General features: G+C 35.4%; 1 protein-coding gene across 1 annotated transcript; it reads right to left on the reverse strand.

Moving 5' to 3' along the window:
• Positions 1-3,316: 3,316 nt before the first annotated feature.
• LOC142606932 (RHOMBOID-like protein 1) lies at positions 3,317-7,812 on the reverse strand. The gene is made up of 6 exons (XM_075778309.1): positions 7,199-7,812; positions 6,112-6,275; positions 5,013-5,176; positions 4,645-4,904; positions 3,666-3,792; positions 3,317-3,581 (listed from the first exon to the last, which is right to left on the reverse strand). Exons 1-6 carry the CDS (start codon positions 7,666-7,668, stop codon positions 3,459-3,461), a joined length of 1,308 nt encoding a protein of 435 aa, XP_075634424.1. The 5' UTR covers positions 7,669-7,812; the 3' UTR covers positions 3,317-3,458.
• Between the last annotated feature and the right edge of the window lie 9,555 nt (positions 7,813-17,367).

The raw sequence follows: 17,367 nt of genomic DNA on the forward strand, positions 1-17,367 counted from the left end.
TTTCTTCACTTTTCCTTTCTAATTCTTTGATCCTAGATTGCGTCTAGCCAAAACACATTCTATTCCATCTCCTCAATTCATGTTTGGTTTGCCTTGGTTTCCTTGAAGTCATTTAAGCCCTCAACGTGTTTTTGCCATACAATATTCTGTACCATTCCTGTACTTGCTTCTTCTTTTGCCCACATAGCTTCAAATAGGAACGACCGAGATAAAAAGCAAAATCCACACGTGTATTCAAAAGGATAGGATTTTGACGGCTGAAGCGAAAACTCGCCCCTAGCCACCAAAGAAGCCACTGATGGTGCACATAAAGGCTAAGATAGGCAAAGAAACGTGGACCCACAAAGGGCGAGATGACCTACAAATGAAAAGGGTGACCCACATGAAATGAGTGGCACATGGCCCACAAAGGGTGGTAGATGACCCACGGACGGGCAGAGACAAGCACCTCTCAGAGCAAAGCTTGCGAGATTGGCGGAGAAAAGCTGGAGCGCACGATGGCAAATGGCGCTTAATGTGCACCTAATGGAAAACAGTCTTTGTGCAGCCCTAGTAAATAACTTAAAATGGAGAAAAGGGAGTTCTAATAAATCTAAATTGATTTCTAACTGATAAGGTTGGTTGGATGAGTCCTTTTTCCAAACCACTCAAGGATCTTAAGGTCAACTATATGGATTTTGTTCCATTCGCTCTCTAGTCTAGTCTGATAAGTTATACCATGTTCGCAATCTCTAGTTTTTGAATCATCACGGTTAAGATATAGACTATTTAAACGATATCACCACCAACTCTTGACGCAATGGTCATTCTATGAGTATAAGTTCTTGTAGGGTGTGAAGGGTAAAAGTCGGGGTTCAAGTTTTCAGACGGAAGTTTCACATAAATATTCACTTAGATTATGTTATAGTAGAATTTTTATCTATCTCAAAAAAAAAAAAAAAAAAAGATATTGTATAATTGTTAAAACCCCCTTACATTCCATGCTGCATGATTTTTGAAGAATTTAAACATAGAAGAACAAAGTTTGGTTCAAACATGGTTGGAAACTTAGGCTTCAATCCATAATAGCACGTGACTTACTTAAAATGGTTGTGTTGGGTTAAGATTTCTTGACTCCGGTTAATTAATTCAATTATCCAAATTGATTAATTAGGTTCAATTACATGCAAATCGTGGAGGTATCAACAAATCACCATAAATACTAAATGCAACGGAAAATAAATTAGACACGAAAATTTGTTGACAAATAGGAAAAACCTCGCAAGACAAAAATACCACAAAGTGATTTTAAGATCACCACTCTCAAGAATTCATTAATCAACAATTAAGCAGTTACAAATATAAGGAATCTTACCAATTACTCTGGCTTATCCAGAAATACCAACCTATAGTTGAACATTTGCTTAAATACCCAATTGAACTTGATCTTGTAGTAACCTTCTTTCCCTTCGATGCACAAACCTCCAGTTTGTGACTAATCCTTTGCACGGATCTCAAGTACGTGACTAACTCTAGTAACTTGAACAGATGTTATTGGCTACAAAATTCTTCACTTCATCAACAACGAAGATTTGGAAGTACTAAATTACAAAACCCTATGACATACAAACACAGTAACTTAACACAGAGAAAATAAGTCTCTTAGTTTTTGTATCCGTGTGTGACGGCCTTTAAAATAAGCCTTATATATATATATATATATGGTTATGAGAAAATTCTACACAAATACATGAGACAGTGCTGAATTTCAGACCTGAAAATTCTGAAATCGTAGTTCTCGATAGATTGAGCTTCACATTAAGTCTCGACAGTAGGCATCTGTTAAGCTATCTATTGAGACTTAATAAATAAATTTTCTTCACTTGTTTCTTGGACTAATCTTCATGTCTTTAATACTTGACTTGAATAACATATTTCTTGAAGTACTAAACTCATCTTAAATCTACCCAATTACAAGTAAAGTGCATTTTATCAAAAGATTAGCCAATTACAAAAAATATGACCATAACAGGCTGTATAGATTCACTCAAGTGTGATTAAGTAAGTCATGTGCATTGCACATGAGAAGAACACATGTCATCTTATTATGGATTGAAGCCTGAGGGTATATTTGTTTAGAGGGATTTTAGGGAAGAAGATGATAGAAAATTGAGGAGAGAAAGTATTTTTAGAGGGCGTTTGGATTCAGCTTAAAGTAGCTGCGTCCACGTTTTGCTGCTTTCCTTTTTTTTTTTTTTTTTTTTTTTGTGCTGCTGCGGGGACAAGCGCGTAGTGCGCGCACTGTGCGCGTACTGTATGTGTACTGTTCATGTACTTTTTTAGCAATTTTTTATTAAAAATGGGTCCCGCAGCACTATTTACACATTTAAAAATTATTTCGCTACAGTATTTTCAGTTTTCAGCAATAAGTTCTATCAAAACAGACCCTTAGTGGGTGTTTAGTTGGAGGGAAAGAGTTCCCTCAAGCCTACCAAAATGTTTTCTACCCAAAATGGGAAGAAAATTTGGGAGGGGGAGGGGGGGTGGCAGGTAATAAACTGTCGAAAAATGCCAATGCATAGGGGTTACTTCATTTATTTGCTAGCTGCTTTTTCTTTTTCCTTTAATTTTTGTTTTTGTGACTCTATCTCTCCATGTTACCACAAGTTTCCTTTTTTTTTTTGGCTTTTGTTTGTTTTTTCCTTTGTCCTTTTTTTTTTCCTACTTTTTTTTTTTTGGCTTTTCTTGTGCTTCTCATTAGTGCCTTTTTTTTTTGGTGTGCTCATCTTCCTTTGACTTGTGCTATTTTTTTTTTTTTTAAATGAAGTGTCCATAAACATATTTTTTAATTAAAAAATGTGTTACTTTTTTTTGTTTTATTTAATGTGGACATAATTGTAAATTTAAACTAACTTCATTTTCATTCTCTCATTTTTCTTCTCAACCAAACAAATAAATTTTTTGTCTCTCCACTTTTCCATCCTCCCAAACACAAATGAAAAAAAACTAAATATCTTCTATTCTCCCATTTTTTTATCCACTCCCCATTTTCTATCCTCTAATTTTTCCACTCATCTAATCAAACGGATCCAAAACTTTAAATATTTTTAGAGCTAAACTTTGTCCACTCCCATAAAATTTGTGATATAAAGATACATTAAGGTGGATTTAGGATTGAAATATGTGAAAGAAGACTATCAAAATAAAATAAAATACGTTCTATTTCATCTTGCTTGTTATCAGTACACTTGTATCTGTATCCAAACAACTCCATTTGAGCTGCAAAAAATAGAAGCAGATATTTCACTTTTTTTTTTGTGTGGATGAACTGCTGATATTTCACAAACTAAGGAGCAGTGAAATAACGAATAAATGATAATAGTAAACATATTCTGATTAATATGTTGTTATCTACAAATTTAAGGAATCATAGAGCTGTTAAAAGAATGGACTCAAGCAACCTTCAATTTTCTTGTACATCAATTACAGAGCCGAGTACATAGCCGCTCAACCTGGGAAGCATTATTATCTGACAACAAATAAACGCCACTTCTTCCGTTGGCTATGCATGTCAAGTTCAGTTGGTTTCCAATTTGGATTGACTGCAATAACATTATATCAATATCAATAACAAATGCATACCTCCCCCTTCTCCCAAGAAAAAGAATAGTAGCAGCATCTCTTACCTCACAGTACATTTTATCTGCTTTGCATTTCCACTTTGAGGTAGGGACACAGCTCATATATTGGCACCAGGAGCAGTAATCATTCAGATTAGTCCCTCGTAGGAGTGTAATCAGACCAGCAGTATATCTGTCAAAATTACAAAATTTCAATTTAAAGAACTCCACGATCTTTTTTTAAATAATAATAATAATAATAAGTAAATTCCATGGCCTAATAATACCAGGCAATTCTAAGGAATATAAATTTTATTTACTATTTTTTGTGTGCCACTTTATGTTCCACCAATTACAACTTATTATGTATCGGTTTTTTTTTTTCCCATTTTAAACTTCAGTTATTTTATAAGGAAAGTAAAATCAATATATGATAAGTTGTGATTAGTGGAACATAAAATGGTACACAACGTGGTACAAAGGATATGCATTCACTTATGAGATAAACTTCATAATATCACCATAATGGCAAAATACATATAGTGTGTGTTAATTTGCAATGCCTTCATCCAACCAATCCAATTAGGCAACATGATTCACGAATCTAAGAATTAGCTTAAAGCAGTTAGGTAGGCTATCTGCCGATGATTGAAAAGATTTCTATATAACAAAGTTAGAATCTCAACCAGTGGAGAATTTTAACTTTCCACAGGGCAAGCTATTTACATCTTACGCATCTTATGTTACACACGGACAGAAAATAAGTAATGCACCCTTTTACCATCTCCAACCACAAATAACACAACCCAAAAATCCTATACCAAGACCACGCAAGGAAAACAAGTAGTGTGCAAGGGTTAAAGTAATGCATATACATCAGAAAACAAGTAATACACCCCTTCTACCAACTCCAAAAACAAAGAAAGATGTAATCCAAAAAAACTCCCAACCTGCCCCTAAACTACACCAAGAAAACAAGCATTGTGCAGGGAATACAATCAGATACATAAAATTAACATATAAAGAAAGGATTCTAGGAACATACCCAACAACCAATATTATCAGAGAGAGAACCCACAGTATATATTGATAAGTCTTGTGTTTAGATTTAACAGTTGTTGCAATAGATCCAGGAGGAGAATTCTTTTGGCTAACCCATCCAAACTGAGGGCGAATCAAAAACACAAATCCAAGAAGAAAGCCAGAAAGAAATCCTCCAATATGAGCAAAATTATCAACATGTGGTAGGATTCCAACTGCTAAATTTATTATGATGATGACAATAAGAGTCAACAAGGCGGCTAACTGCACATAAAAATTTGAAGGTGTGAGATTATTGGGCCACAAATGGCTAATTGCAAAGAAGTCAATATTCATTAGGAGGCTTTGCCAAAATCAGATTACTCTATTTACCTTATTTGCATATATTGTCCAATTTGTAATTAGCTCCGAAAGCATGCCTCCTAGTAAACCAAAAAGTGCACCAGAGGCACCAACAGAGATCCGCGATTGAATAAAAAGAGCCGACATCAAACTCCCTCCGAAACCAGATATGACATAAAGTAACCCAATTCTAACTATATGACAAAAGATAGAAAGATATTAGAATTTCAAACTACGAAGGCAAAAGAATTCTTCTTTGAATGACTAAAGCAGTTACACAAAAGAATTGAGATATTATATTTCATATTTTCTATTATTATCTTCCCAGCATGATGTTTCTTACAAGGGGAAAAAATTTGTCTTGGAATATTTCCATTTTTCAGGAAGTACATTTGCAAGATCTACATATGTGTGCTTGTCTGAAAAATATTTCAACTAAATGGAATAAGTCCAACAAAAAATTTTATAGAGCCTGATAACACACTCCACCATAGATTAACTTCCTGAATCCTTCCTAAGTTTAGCATAATTCTTACCATCTCTCTCATTGTTGTCTGCAACTCTTATATTCCTTGAAATCTATCAAACATCCGTGGTCATAGTTTTATACAAGTTATAAACAACACTAGGATTAATTGTCCACCTATCTAGGAAGAAAATTAAGCGAATACAATGCAAAACAAATCTGAATCTGATCATAATTTGTCTCAAGCCATCAATGCATAAAATTGCAACTGGTTTTATATAATCATAAGGGTTTCTATTGGTTTGATAATAACTCAGTCACATTTATTAATAAAGGATAATTTTGATTATTGTCAAATATCATCTCTTCCATTTCTCCATGTATGGAACATTTTTCTATAACCCCGCCCCTGAAATTCTGCAACTTTGTTTTTAAGAACAAATTGATACACAATTACGATTCCAGATCTATCAGATTTGAGGTTGATGTTATAATTTGAGTGCTCAATTCCAATTCCATGTACCAAAAAGACCAGAAGAAACAAATTAATCAGGAGTATAGTAGTGAACATCTTTAACAGATACAGATTCATGCTAATATAATTGATGATATACAATTTATATACGCATGAGAACAAATTTGAAGATGACAAGGGATGTATACCAAACCCAAATTCTTGCTCAAGCCGAATTCCAATGAATATAAGACTCAACATATTGGCAAGTATATGGAAAACTCCAGCATGTAGCCATATACAAGCGAACAAGCGCCATGCCTGGTGCTCATGGACCACTTTATCCACCTCAAGAGCCCCCATCTTCATTAACCTGAAAAAGTAAAAACAAATCAGCGCATGATCGATATAAAACATTAAAACCCTTCTGCCACCCCTATAGATCAATACCAAGTCAAAATCAAAGATAACTACACCATTAGCAATCATCACTTAAAGGGCACACTTGTGCATCCGCTAACACAAGTTAACAGTGTGATTGAATCATATTAACCACAAAGAAGAGACTTAGCTACTTCCAGTCTAGATTACTTGAATTACATCAACATAAAACCAACCAACCAGGTTTCAAAGCAGTTAAATCTATTTTTGTCCACTGGGGGGCCATTTTGCCTTCTCCTTACCCTCAAGTAATCAAGAATCCATCCCAGGTTTCTTGATCGCTCACAAGAGATGTTACCAATTGGGCAAAGCAACACCCACTTAAACTCCCTTATTCCTTGGTATAGGCGAGATCCCATCCCATGTACTTAAATCAATTGAGCAAACTAACACCACTTAAACCATGATAAGAAGCTTTATCGTTTGAGCAAAAACTAACACCCCTTCCCTTCCTTGGTGTAGGTGAGATTCAATCCCAAGTCTCTCATCAAATTACAAGAGACTTTTACCATTTAAAACACCCTTCCCTTCCTTGACATAGTAGGAGCGAGATTCAATCACAGGTCTCTCTTGATCTCTTGTCCAATCACAAGAACAATTGAGCAAACTGACTAAATACCCAGCTAGCTTTTTACTGTCTAAGCACAAATCTTAAATTCCCAAGTTCAGTAGTTACATTACATACATTAATAATATTAGGACACCCTATTCTCCCACCAAAAAAACTCAAATAAATTAATAAAGTAAATAAAATAAAATAAAAATCCATACCAAACCATTAACCAGCATTATAACATTATAACTCAAAGCAACCAAAATGTGATATTGAGAGAGAGAGAGAGAGAGAGAGTTTACGTGGTAGAAGAGGGACCCAGAAGAGGATTGTCTTTGAAGGTCTGGAAAGCGAATCTGCCGAAGAAGGTAGCAATGCAAGGAGGTGAATTCTCCGGGCAATTGTTCAAATACATTGTGATCACGAATACCACAAAGTTTATCACCACAAACGTCGGCACCAGCCACGGCACCCACCGCCTGAACGGCCTGAACTCCTCCCTACTCGCCGCCGCCGCCGCCCGATTCTGTCTCTGCCTCTGCCTCTGTCCATGTCCATGTCCATGCCCACGCCCGTGCCCGTGCCCGTGCCCGTGCCCGTGCCCCTGTCGATGCCGCTGCGGCTGAGGCTGAGGCTGAGACGACGCCGTAATAGAAGGAGGAGTGGGGCCCACGTTATCTGGGTGGACCGAGTTGTCGCCCCGGCGTGATGTATGGACCTTAATCTCGATCTGGTCCGTCGGAGGGGAGGACGAGGACTCTCTCCTCCCCATCACAGGCAGCCTTTGGATTTATCCGACGATGAAAATATATATATATGTATGATACTTTGATTTGGTTTCAGTTTTTCAAAACAATGTGTTTTCTTGAATTAACTAAGGCTGGGGAAAAGTTTTTCCCCTTTGGTGTGAGTTAAAAAGGTAAATAGTTGGGAATGTGATTTGAGAATCTAGCTGTGGGAGTTGTTTGACAACTAATGATTCATTGGGAAACCATGAGAATGTGAGAGTGAGTGAGTGAGAGAGAGAGAAAGGTTTGTAGTTTGTTTGTAAAACAGATACAAAGGGATGGATGATGAACATTTATCGCGGGGTTTTTTTTTCATTCTTATTCTTGGTTTGGAATTGGAGGGGGAACAGCTTTTACCATTACCAAATCAATGCGTTTTTGTTTTTGTTTTTTCCTTTTTTATTATAAAGAAAAAAAAATGTTCCGTCTTATTTAAAATTATTATTATTGTTTTTTATGTGTATATTATTCTTTTTTTTTTTTTTTTTTGATAGGAATGTGTATATATTCTTGATTTGCAATGGGAAGGGGAATTACTTTTGGGTTTAGTTTGTTCTGTTTCTGACGTTACACGAATTCCATGCTAAAAACGTAGGACTTCTTCTCTTACTAGTATTTTATATCAGGTACATCACCACATGACATAAGATTTGTGCAATTGTAGTTTGTACCTAGTTCCTAGTCTCCTACTACGTACGCACCTTCTTCGGAGGACCAATAATTGTATTTGACTGATAGATCCACCGGTATAGTGCATAGATGGCATGAGATATCGACACGACACAACTTTTTATTCAATCGTAATCTTTTTAAATCTTGATAATTGTTAAGGGTTTTATAACTCAATTTGGATGTTTTCAAAAATATTCATATTCAAATTCCTTTAAGAGGAGAAAATCATCTATCCCTTTTACCCATCTGATATATGCTAATGATATCAATCAAGGACAATATGCCCGGATAACACTAGAAAAGGACTAAATGAGGGGTTGAAACAAGTTCTACAAACGAAGAGAATTGATGTAGCTTTTTTTGGCTTGGGAATCTTGGCCTTGGGACATGTTATGTGCACCTAGAAAAAAGGGACAACTAGGTTTTAGGAAAATTAAAGAATTCAACCAAGCTCCACTTGCAAAGTTAGCTTGCATGGTGGTTACAAAGTACGGTTTATGCGTAAGGTTGCTAAGAAGTAATTACAAAGTGAGAGATAACTCGCTTAAGAAAATCCCACCAAAATTAATTTCTTCAATCTAGAAGAGATTGCCAAGCAACTGATATGCAAAAGGGCATGTTTTATCATTGGAGATAGGAGATATATGGTTTCGGGGAGGACCCATGGATCATATGGGCAAATGATTTTACCGTTTTAAACCAATTCCTGAGAATGAAACCATTGACGAAAATCCTATACAAGTAGCAAGAAGGGCATTAGTTTAGGAAATATTTTTAGAAACTTTTTATGGAAAAAGAAAAAAAGCAACGAATTTTTTTTAACGACTTTCTATATTTTCCATAAATGTGATATCAAAACTATCATAAAATTGTTCATTAACAAATGCCCTAAGGATATTCATTAACCAAACCCTAATTTTATTTACTACTAACAGTAATCGAAATTATTTTCATTTTTTGCATTTATTTCCCTTAATTTCTTCCAATTTTCCCCCAGTCAATCCTAATCAGATATTATGGAGGATAAATTCTTATCAAATTAATTAATATTGACAAAAATCAAGGGTGCATTAATGTGTGATGGTAGGATTAATCATGTGTGTGCATGCTTACCAATTACCATTAGTTTTTGGGGGCCTTCAAATGTTTTGGCATAAGAATGGACTACCTCTTATATTAAAAAGTGTGTGGATTTCCATAGCCTAAGAAGTTAGTCCATTCAAGGCATCGTGTGAGTGAAATTAAGATTTTTTTTTTAGATAGGCATCATGTAAGAAGGCCATAAGTTATTCCTTAACCTGGTTTTGCTTTATCAATTCGGATGCTAAGAACTTGGTGAAAGGAGTTGCAGCCACTTTCTTTCAACAAAGCACATTTAACCATGTGAGCCTCTACTCAAATCTGTGTGTGTTGGGAGGAGGTTTGGGGATTTAATGCTTTAATCAAGATTTTTGCAAGCATTCAAAAGGAAGAGCACGTAGACAGAATTGTAACCTTTAATGTCAAAAGACACAGACAAATCATGGGAAATATCAAAGCACAAGTAGTTAGAAACTAGTACACCGTGAAATCTATGTTATCTTCGCTTTCTAGTGCTTCTGAGTCTTGGGTGCCTAGACATGCTAATGTGGCTGCTCACACTCTAGTTAAGTGGTCTCTATCTTGTAATTTTTTTGGTTCCTTTGATTTAGGCAACTGCCCTCCCTGTTTTGGTTCGGTTATTCGGGAGGAAGCTTGCTCCTGATTGTAGTTTTCTTGGTTGTACTTTTATGTGTGTTAATAATGTTTGTCTTGTCAACAAAAAAGTACACCATGAACCCCAACAAAGAAGACTATGCATACAGTTAGTTAAGGAAATTGTTGAAAGTGGGTGTCAAGAAAAAAAAAAAAGGTGTTGTTTAATAAATACTTCACAACAAATGCAATCCATCGAAAACAACCCTTTAAGAAAAATGTTGAATGAATCTCAATTAGCGGAGTTATGAAGATAAGGTTGCTAGCATTTATAGGCTACATGATTACATCTGGACTATTCATTGCTTCATATGATGCCAATTAACTTGCGTGTGTCTCTAAATTTTAACAATTCCACTTCCTTTTTAACTGTATCTTTAGCTACTCATCCTCCAAAAACTAGATAAGGTTGGTGGCTTTATGTAGGGTCAAATGCACCATGACCATCATATCACCAATGGCAATCCAAATTTCCTAGTCAATCAAATAAAAGGTACCATATTTCATACAACGTTATATGACTTATATCATGTAGTTCATTTGCTAAAATTGATATTTAATTCTGCATTTCAGAATTATAATTCAGGTATACAAATCGATATTTTATAGGCAATGACACTTTCTATCAAGATTTTTATGAGTTCCAAATTTCATAATAATGCTGGCCATTTTATCTTCAGTACTTCACACTTTTATCAAAGGTGATAGTTTTACACTTATTTTACTTAATTTTAAAAAAAACGAAAAAGGTGAAGAATAATGAGAACCATGTGATGAGTGCTATAAGAACCTTTCAATATCATGGTGCAGAGACCGAGTCCTAATGAGCTTACTTCTTCAGCCGTTATATACGATTTCTTTCCCCTCAATCTTAGCAGCTTTTCCTTTGGTTTTTGTTGAAGGGAAATCAACTCTTCTAATTTTGCCATAGAAGTCTTACTCATCAGCAGAGGAATTATGTGCAGGCTTAAGTTATGATTTGTAGACCCTTTGGCGTTTAAAACATAATGAATTTCATTAGCAAGCTTCAACCTAGAACCACTGCAATCATATTAGGAGTCTGTTTGGATACCGCTTATTTTACTGAAACTGAAAACTTATTACTGAAAATACTGTAAATAAAAGTAAAAGTTAGCTGAAATAGTACAGTAGAGCTCATGAATAGTATCAAAAAGTGCAGTGAGCCCATTAATAGTAATAAAAATAAGCTGAATAGTGAAATAATTTTCATTTTTCATTGGTATCCAAACAAAGACTAGAGTTTATAATCATACAGCAAACCGGGTCTTCTTCTTTTTTAATTGGATAGTTGGAAAATGAAAGATTTGAATTCTAGAAGTCTCAATTGAAAACACCAAGAAATACCAAATATGGTTTTAAAAATCGGACCAGACCAGCTAGTTCGACCGGTTCAACTGTGAACCGGCCATTAATCCAGTCCGATTATGACAAATAACTGAAAAAGAGCTAAAAACCGGAAATAGTCAGAAACCACCTGGTTCAACTGTAAAACCGAAAATCGGTATGGTTGAACCGATTTTGTAAAATTGCTGAAAGAGATCTGCAATGGAGCTTTTTTTGCAGTAAAAATCTTTTTTTCTCAGATCTGTTAATGGTGAGGACAGATTTTTGCAACAAAGTCTTTTTTCTTAAGATTGGCTATGCTCGAGAGAGAGAGAAAATGACTGAATATTCATGCTTGGCGTTGAAATTAGCATTTTGGAGTGGTATCTACAGATCTTTAGTGAGAAAGAGAGAAATGAGAGGAACTGATGATGGTATTGCAAAGATAGATAATAGATCTAACTTCCTGAGATAGAGAGGAATATATGGATTCTGTGGAGGACAAAAGACTGGAAAATTAAAGAGTCTTTGATGGTAAGTAAAGTGGGGAGTGCCGGAGTGGAATGCTAGATTTACGAGGTGTATTAGGAAAATAATAATAATAATAATAATAATAATAATAATAATAATAAAGAGAAAGTAAACGTGTGGCTAAAAGTGGCGTTGTGGGAAAGTGGCTTGGTGAATGAGTAATAAGAGCAACTCTATCCGTTCATGCAAAATCTTGCAAAATATAAAAAGTAGTCTATTTTATATATTTTGAGCAAAAAAAACACACCACATCAGTAGGTGTAAAATTGTACATAAATGTACAAGTGCTACAGTAAAGTCAATGACTTATCTAGTCATTTGACTTTGGGTTTTTTTTTTTAAAATTTCTTGATTAAATAAATAGTTAAAGTTATACTATTATTTATATAAACTAAAGGATGAAACTTAAATACTAAATAGTTTATTCTTTGTCAACCATTACCGACAAGAAAAGCAAGGTGGTATGGAAAAAAAACACTTTTTCTAATTTTTATATTTTCTTAATATAAGTTATTAAAATTCAAATTTAAACCAAAAATTATTTTAATATTTTAATTATATTAATTATGACATTATTGGTTCAACCATCGGTCCGACTCTAGTCAGACCATAAAACCGATAATCAATCTCTTTTTCGATTCTTTGTCCATTCCGGTTTTTAAAACCATTACCAATGGAGCTATGTGCTCTCGGTGTGTCAATTTTCACATAAACTAGAAGTAAAACTAAAACGAAAGGACAAAGAAATGATCAACGCACTAACAAGCTTTGTTAAATATTCGGTGAAGTACAGAGAAGAATAGCCACTTTGAAAGGATAGGGTCGACCCTAGGTCTAGGCCACTTAAGCCACTACCTAGGGCCCCCTATTAAAGGAAGGCCCCAAATTTTGGGGAAAATTGTGATATATAAAAAAAAAAAAATGGAGATATAGGAAAAAAAAAATTAGTTTTATAATTTTCCTGTACTTTCAAGAAGTCTCAAAGTATTGAGTAATACTAGAGATAATACAACTTTAAATACATGAGTCTTACAAATAGAGTAATGCTATAGTTTTACAAACTATTTTACAACATTTTTACAAATTGTTGTTGTAGCCAACTTCTTACTGGTTCTCATTTGGGCTCACTGATAACATCACTTTTTTATTTATCTATAATCATTCTTCACATTATCAATTTGTAAAAGTTTTTGTATCTCTAGCATTTTTCCTTACAAATATATGTGCCACTAATCGCAAGAAATAATTTAGATAGGAAAATGCTAGAAATATTATTAATTTTACTTGAAAATTTTACAAATTGATGTGACAATTAATATAATATGTGGACGTCAATAACCTATTAAATGCATTTTTGAATTATTTTTGTGATTAATGATACATCTTTGTAAGCCTCATGTTGTAAAATTTATAATATCCCTAACATCATTCATTCAAATACTTGTTTATTATTTTCTTGAAATGTCACTAATCACATTTATATCTACATCGTTTGAAAGTTTTTTTTTAATAAAATTTGTTATATCTTTAGTATTTTTCCACACAAAAAAAAAAAAACATATTACAAAATAAAAGGAATAGATTTTTGTTATAAAAAATTATGATATTAAATACTAGTTAAATATTATTTAAGTGATAACAAAAAGACCTCATTTAAATACATTACCTTAGTGTCCGTTTGGTTTGCGCATCCATGTCCCACGTTTTGCATTTTTTCCCTTTTTTTTTTTAAGTCGAGTGCCTCTTGCACTGTTTATGAATAGTGCATTTATGCAAATGAACAATGATTTCATTAATGAACAGTAACCAATTTTTTTTTTTTTCAATTTTCAGCAAAATAAGCGGTATCTAAACACACCCTTAGTCCTCCAAATTTGTTGGGCTGCCCCTGTGTAAGTATGAAACTCGGAAAATTTTTGCCAACTTCAGCCAGTTTCATTTCTACAAACTGCTTCTGTGGTAGAAGTTCAAGGCATAGATTTGTGCAAAGAAATAAATGATTGGTCAAACTCAATATTGACCATTTTAATTTTATTCTTCTTCCCTATTCATATTAATAGTCCTTTAAAAATAAATCTTACTTTTTTTTTTTTTTTGGTTGAAAACTTTCTTTCATCATTAGAAAAGTTCTGATTACCAAATTTTTGGCTTACTTTCATCTAAAAACAAAAAATGTGAGCTTCCTTATCTAATACGGAACTTCTGTTGAAATCAACCTTTTTTATTTGTTGTTGTTTTTAATCCAGCCAATGATACGCACAAATCACAATCCCCAGAAAATAAAATCAAGAAGTCATTATATATCACTACATAGTTTTTTCTTTTTTTAACGTGTTAACGTGTTCGATTACAAGTTTACAAAGCTATTGGTCATTACATAAGAAATTGAAAATAATAAGGGCCTTTTGGTAAGCAAGCTCAAATTCACATTTTTATATTTTAAACAATATTACACATATTTCTAAACACTTTTTCACTCACGTGTATTTCAATAAACTACAGACAACATTGCTCAAACTCCTCTACCAAAACACCCCCTAAATTACTGGTATTACGTATGTGCGATGCCCTACTTAATTAAAATTATATCAAAATAAATTGAAATTATATTAACAATTAGTGAATCATTTAAAACCAATAAAATTTGACTTAAAAGTAAATTTACTATCTTAATGAATCACATGACTAAAAAAAATTAATTTTTTCAATGTGTAATACACACATACACACACACATATATATATATATATTGACCAACCTGGTGCAAGTATGGGGTGTGATGTATACATTCTACTATTTTAAAATATAACATTATGATATATAAGCAAAATAATTAAATAAATATTAAACTTAATTTAAACTACTTGAAACTTTTTGTAGTTTAGTTGAAGGAGGATTAAAAAATTTAGTTGAAGAAGAATTAAAAATTTTCGAAACTTAGGTACTAGAGTTTTTTACATGATTAATGTAAGTGCACAATTGCACCTGGACCCAAAAGCGAATGTTGGGCTCAGGCCCAATGAGCCTTATACAATAAAATTTGTAGAGTATGGGTTTGAAACCTAAGCTCAGGATATTGGAAGTTCGATTAATAGGCTAGAGTGTTACAATTTGTGCAAATGATGAACAAATATGACAAATAGATCTCCTCGGACGTAAGCCGAGGATGATTTGTATAAATATACTCTTTTTAGGCTAAAGTTTACAGTCCTTAGTTCCTATTTTATTCTTAGAAAAAGTCTCGATCCCTTTCTCTTTCCCCTCTCGTTTCCTTATATGCTTCTTCCTCTTCACTGTTCATCCACGTGTCGTACAAATCTTTCCCTTAGATACTTTTTTCATCCATCGCCACCTTGAAGTCTTCAAACAAATAGTAGGGGGTTGCATCCTACTGTTCAGAGGTCATTTCCCCATTAATGCGATCAGGGAGGTAGATGCAAGGTCTTTAATGTGGAGGTAGCAGCATTTTCTCTAGATATTTCTATCACATCCTTGCATCTAGAGGGTGCTTGGATCACCCTCTTACCCATCAGTTTTTCCAGAGTTCTACCTTTAACATTCTTGGCCAGTCCCAGGGTCATTGCTGGGCCTGTCCGAGGAGACATTCCTCCTCGGACAACTCTTCGGACCTTTACAGCGCAGACTAACTTGTGGGCCTGGAGGCCTTAATCAAAAACAAACTGGTACCCGTCAATAAAGCCCAAAGCCCAAATGTTTATTCGGGAATTTTTACCCCCCACAATAGCCCCTCAAAACTTTATTTTTCCCACCCATCCGAGGAGAGAAATAGAGTTTTGATCCGACCAGAATACCTCCCACACGCTTTGTAGACCACCACGCCTGTATGGGTCCTTTCGTTCCTTGAAAAACGCTTCTGACGCTTTGAAATCCAGAATGCACGCATTTATGACCGCAAGTTACATCCAGTTTCCCACGTTCAACGGTAAGATGAACATCCAACGGTCCAAGTTGCCCCCTGAAAATTTGAGCGGGACAAATTTAATTTCGAGGCCGCCTCCCGCACGTCAAAACGCTTGGAAACCCACGCCTTCATTCATTTCTGCAGAAATCAATCGTATCAAAGTATCAATCATCACCTTTTCTCTCCAGAAATTCGTGAAGAACCGCATAACCAACTCCAGTAAGTTTTTTATTTTCTTTACTCCTTCCTTCTCGGATTCTATCCTCGTCTCCCCTCTAAACTTCTTTCTTCTTTAAACTCGCATTTTCGCTTCTCCTAGATGGGTAGATTTAAGTGCCTGGTTGATACCGACGCCGGTATGGAAGGGTTTAGGGCCAAGTACCATATTCCCAACGACGTAGGTCTAAAGTATTTCCCAGTAGAAGCCGTAGGCGGTGCTAGGAAAATGGGAGAAGTCATCATTCCAATGATTGCCTTTATAGAAGGTGGAATGACTCTCCCAATGAGAAATGTGACCAGTGAATACCTTCGCAACCATAGGTTATGCCCAGACCAGTGCACACCTAACGTGTTTAGGGTCTTAGGTAGTGTCGACGCTCTAAATGAGCAAATGGGCCTAAACCTCACATGGCACGACGTTGCCTTTATGTACAAGTGTCACAAACTGAAAAATGTAGGATATTACATCAAATCACGGTCTAGCATAGTTAGGCTGATCTCCTGTCTGCCTAAATCCAACAAGGGCATGAAGGACGACTACCTCATCGCCTCAGGGAACTGGCATGACGGCCCTCACTACCCAGTCGTATGGGGAGATCCAGGTGTGACCCCTTAGGAGTTAAATTCCTTAACCCGTGCTTCAATGCCGCCGCCTTTACTGCTTTAATTCTTATTGCACACTATTGCTTCTGGTTTTTATGTTTATTAAGAATCTGACCATGTTTGTCTTCTCGGATGCCTCTTCTCACAGATAAACAGCACGTATGCCCACGGCTAAGCTTCTGCAACGTTGCCGACTTAAATCACATCCTGTGCTCAGAAGTTTTCGTGAGTGAAGATTTACAAGTGAGAGCAGCACATTTGATATTAGGATACGATCCTATATCATCGAACTTTCAAGGGATAGAAAATGCAATCATTGCGGGGGATAAACGTCGCAAGACCAAGCTTCCTCTCCGACCACGATCTTCCCGACGATCCCAGCACCATCCTGTACACAGGCCCAATTGCAGCAATTCCCCTCTCGGCGCACTCCTAGACAACTGCCGTCCCAGGAGAGCAAGCATCCTCGCTGCACTCATTGGACGAGGAGATAGACCAGTTTCAACTCGAGGACGTCAAAAGGTCTCGAGGAAACTCGTTTGTCGTTCTCTCGGACGAGGAGGACGAGCCCGCCGAGACTTCGGGGATAGAAGGTTTGATAGTCGCTCACCCTGACTCTAGCTCCGAAGAAGAAGAGATGGACGTCTTGAAGGGACTA

Source organism: Castanea sativa, chromosome 8 (assembly GCF_040712315.1).
Source record: "Castanea sativa cultivar Marrone di Chiusa Pesio chromosome 8, ASM4071231v1".
Lineage (NCBI taxonomy): Eukaryota > Viridiplantae > Streptophyta > Magnoliopsida > Fagales > Fagaceae > Castanea > Castanea sativa.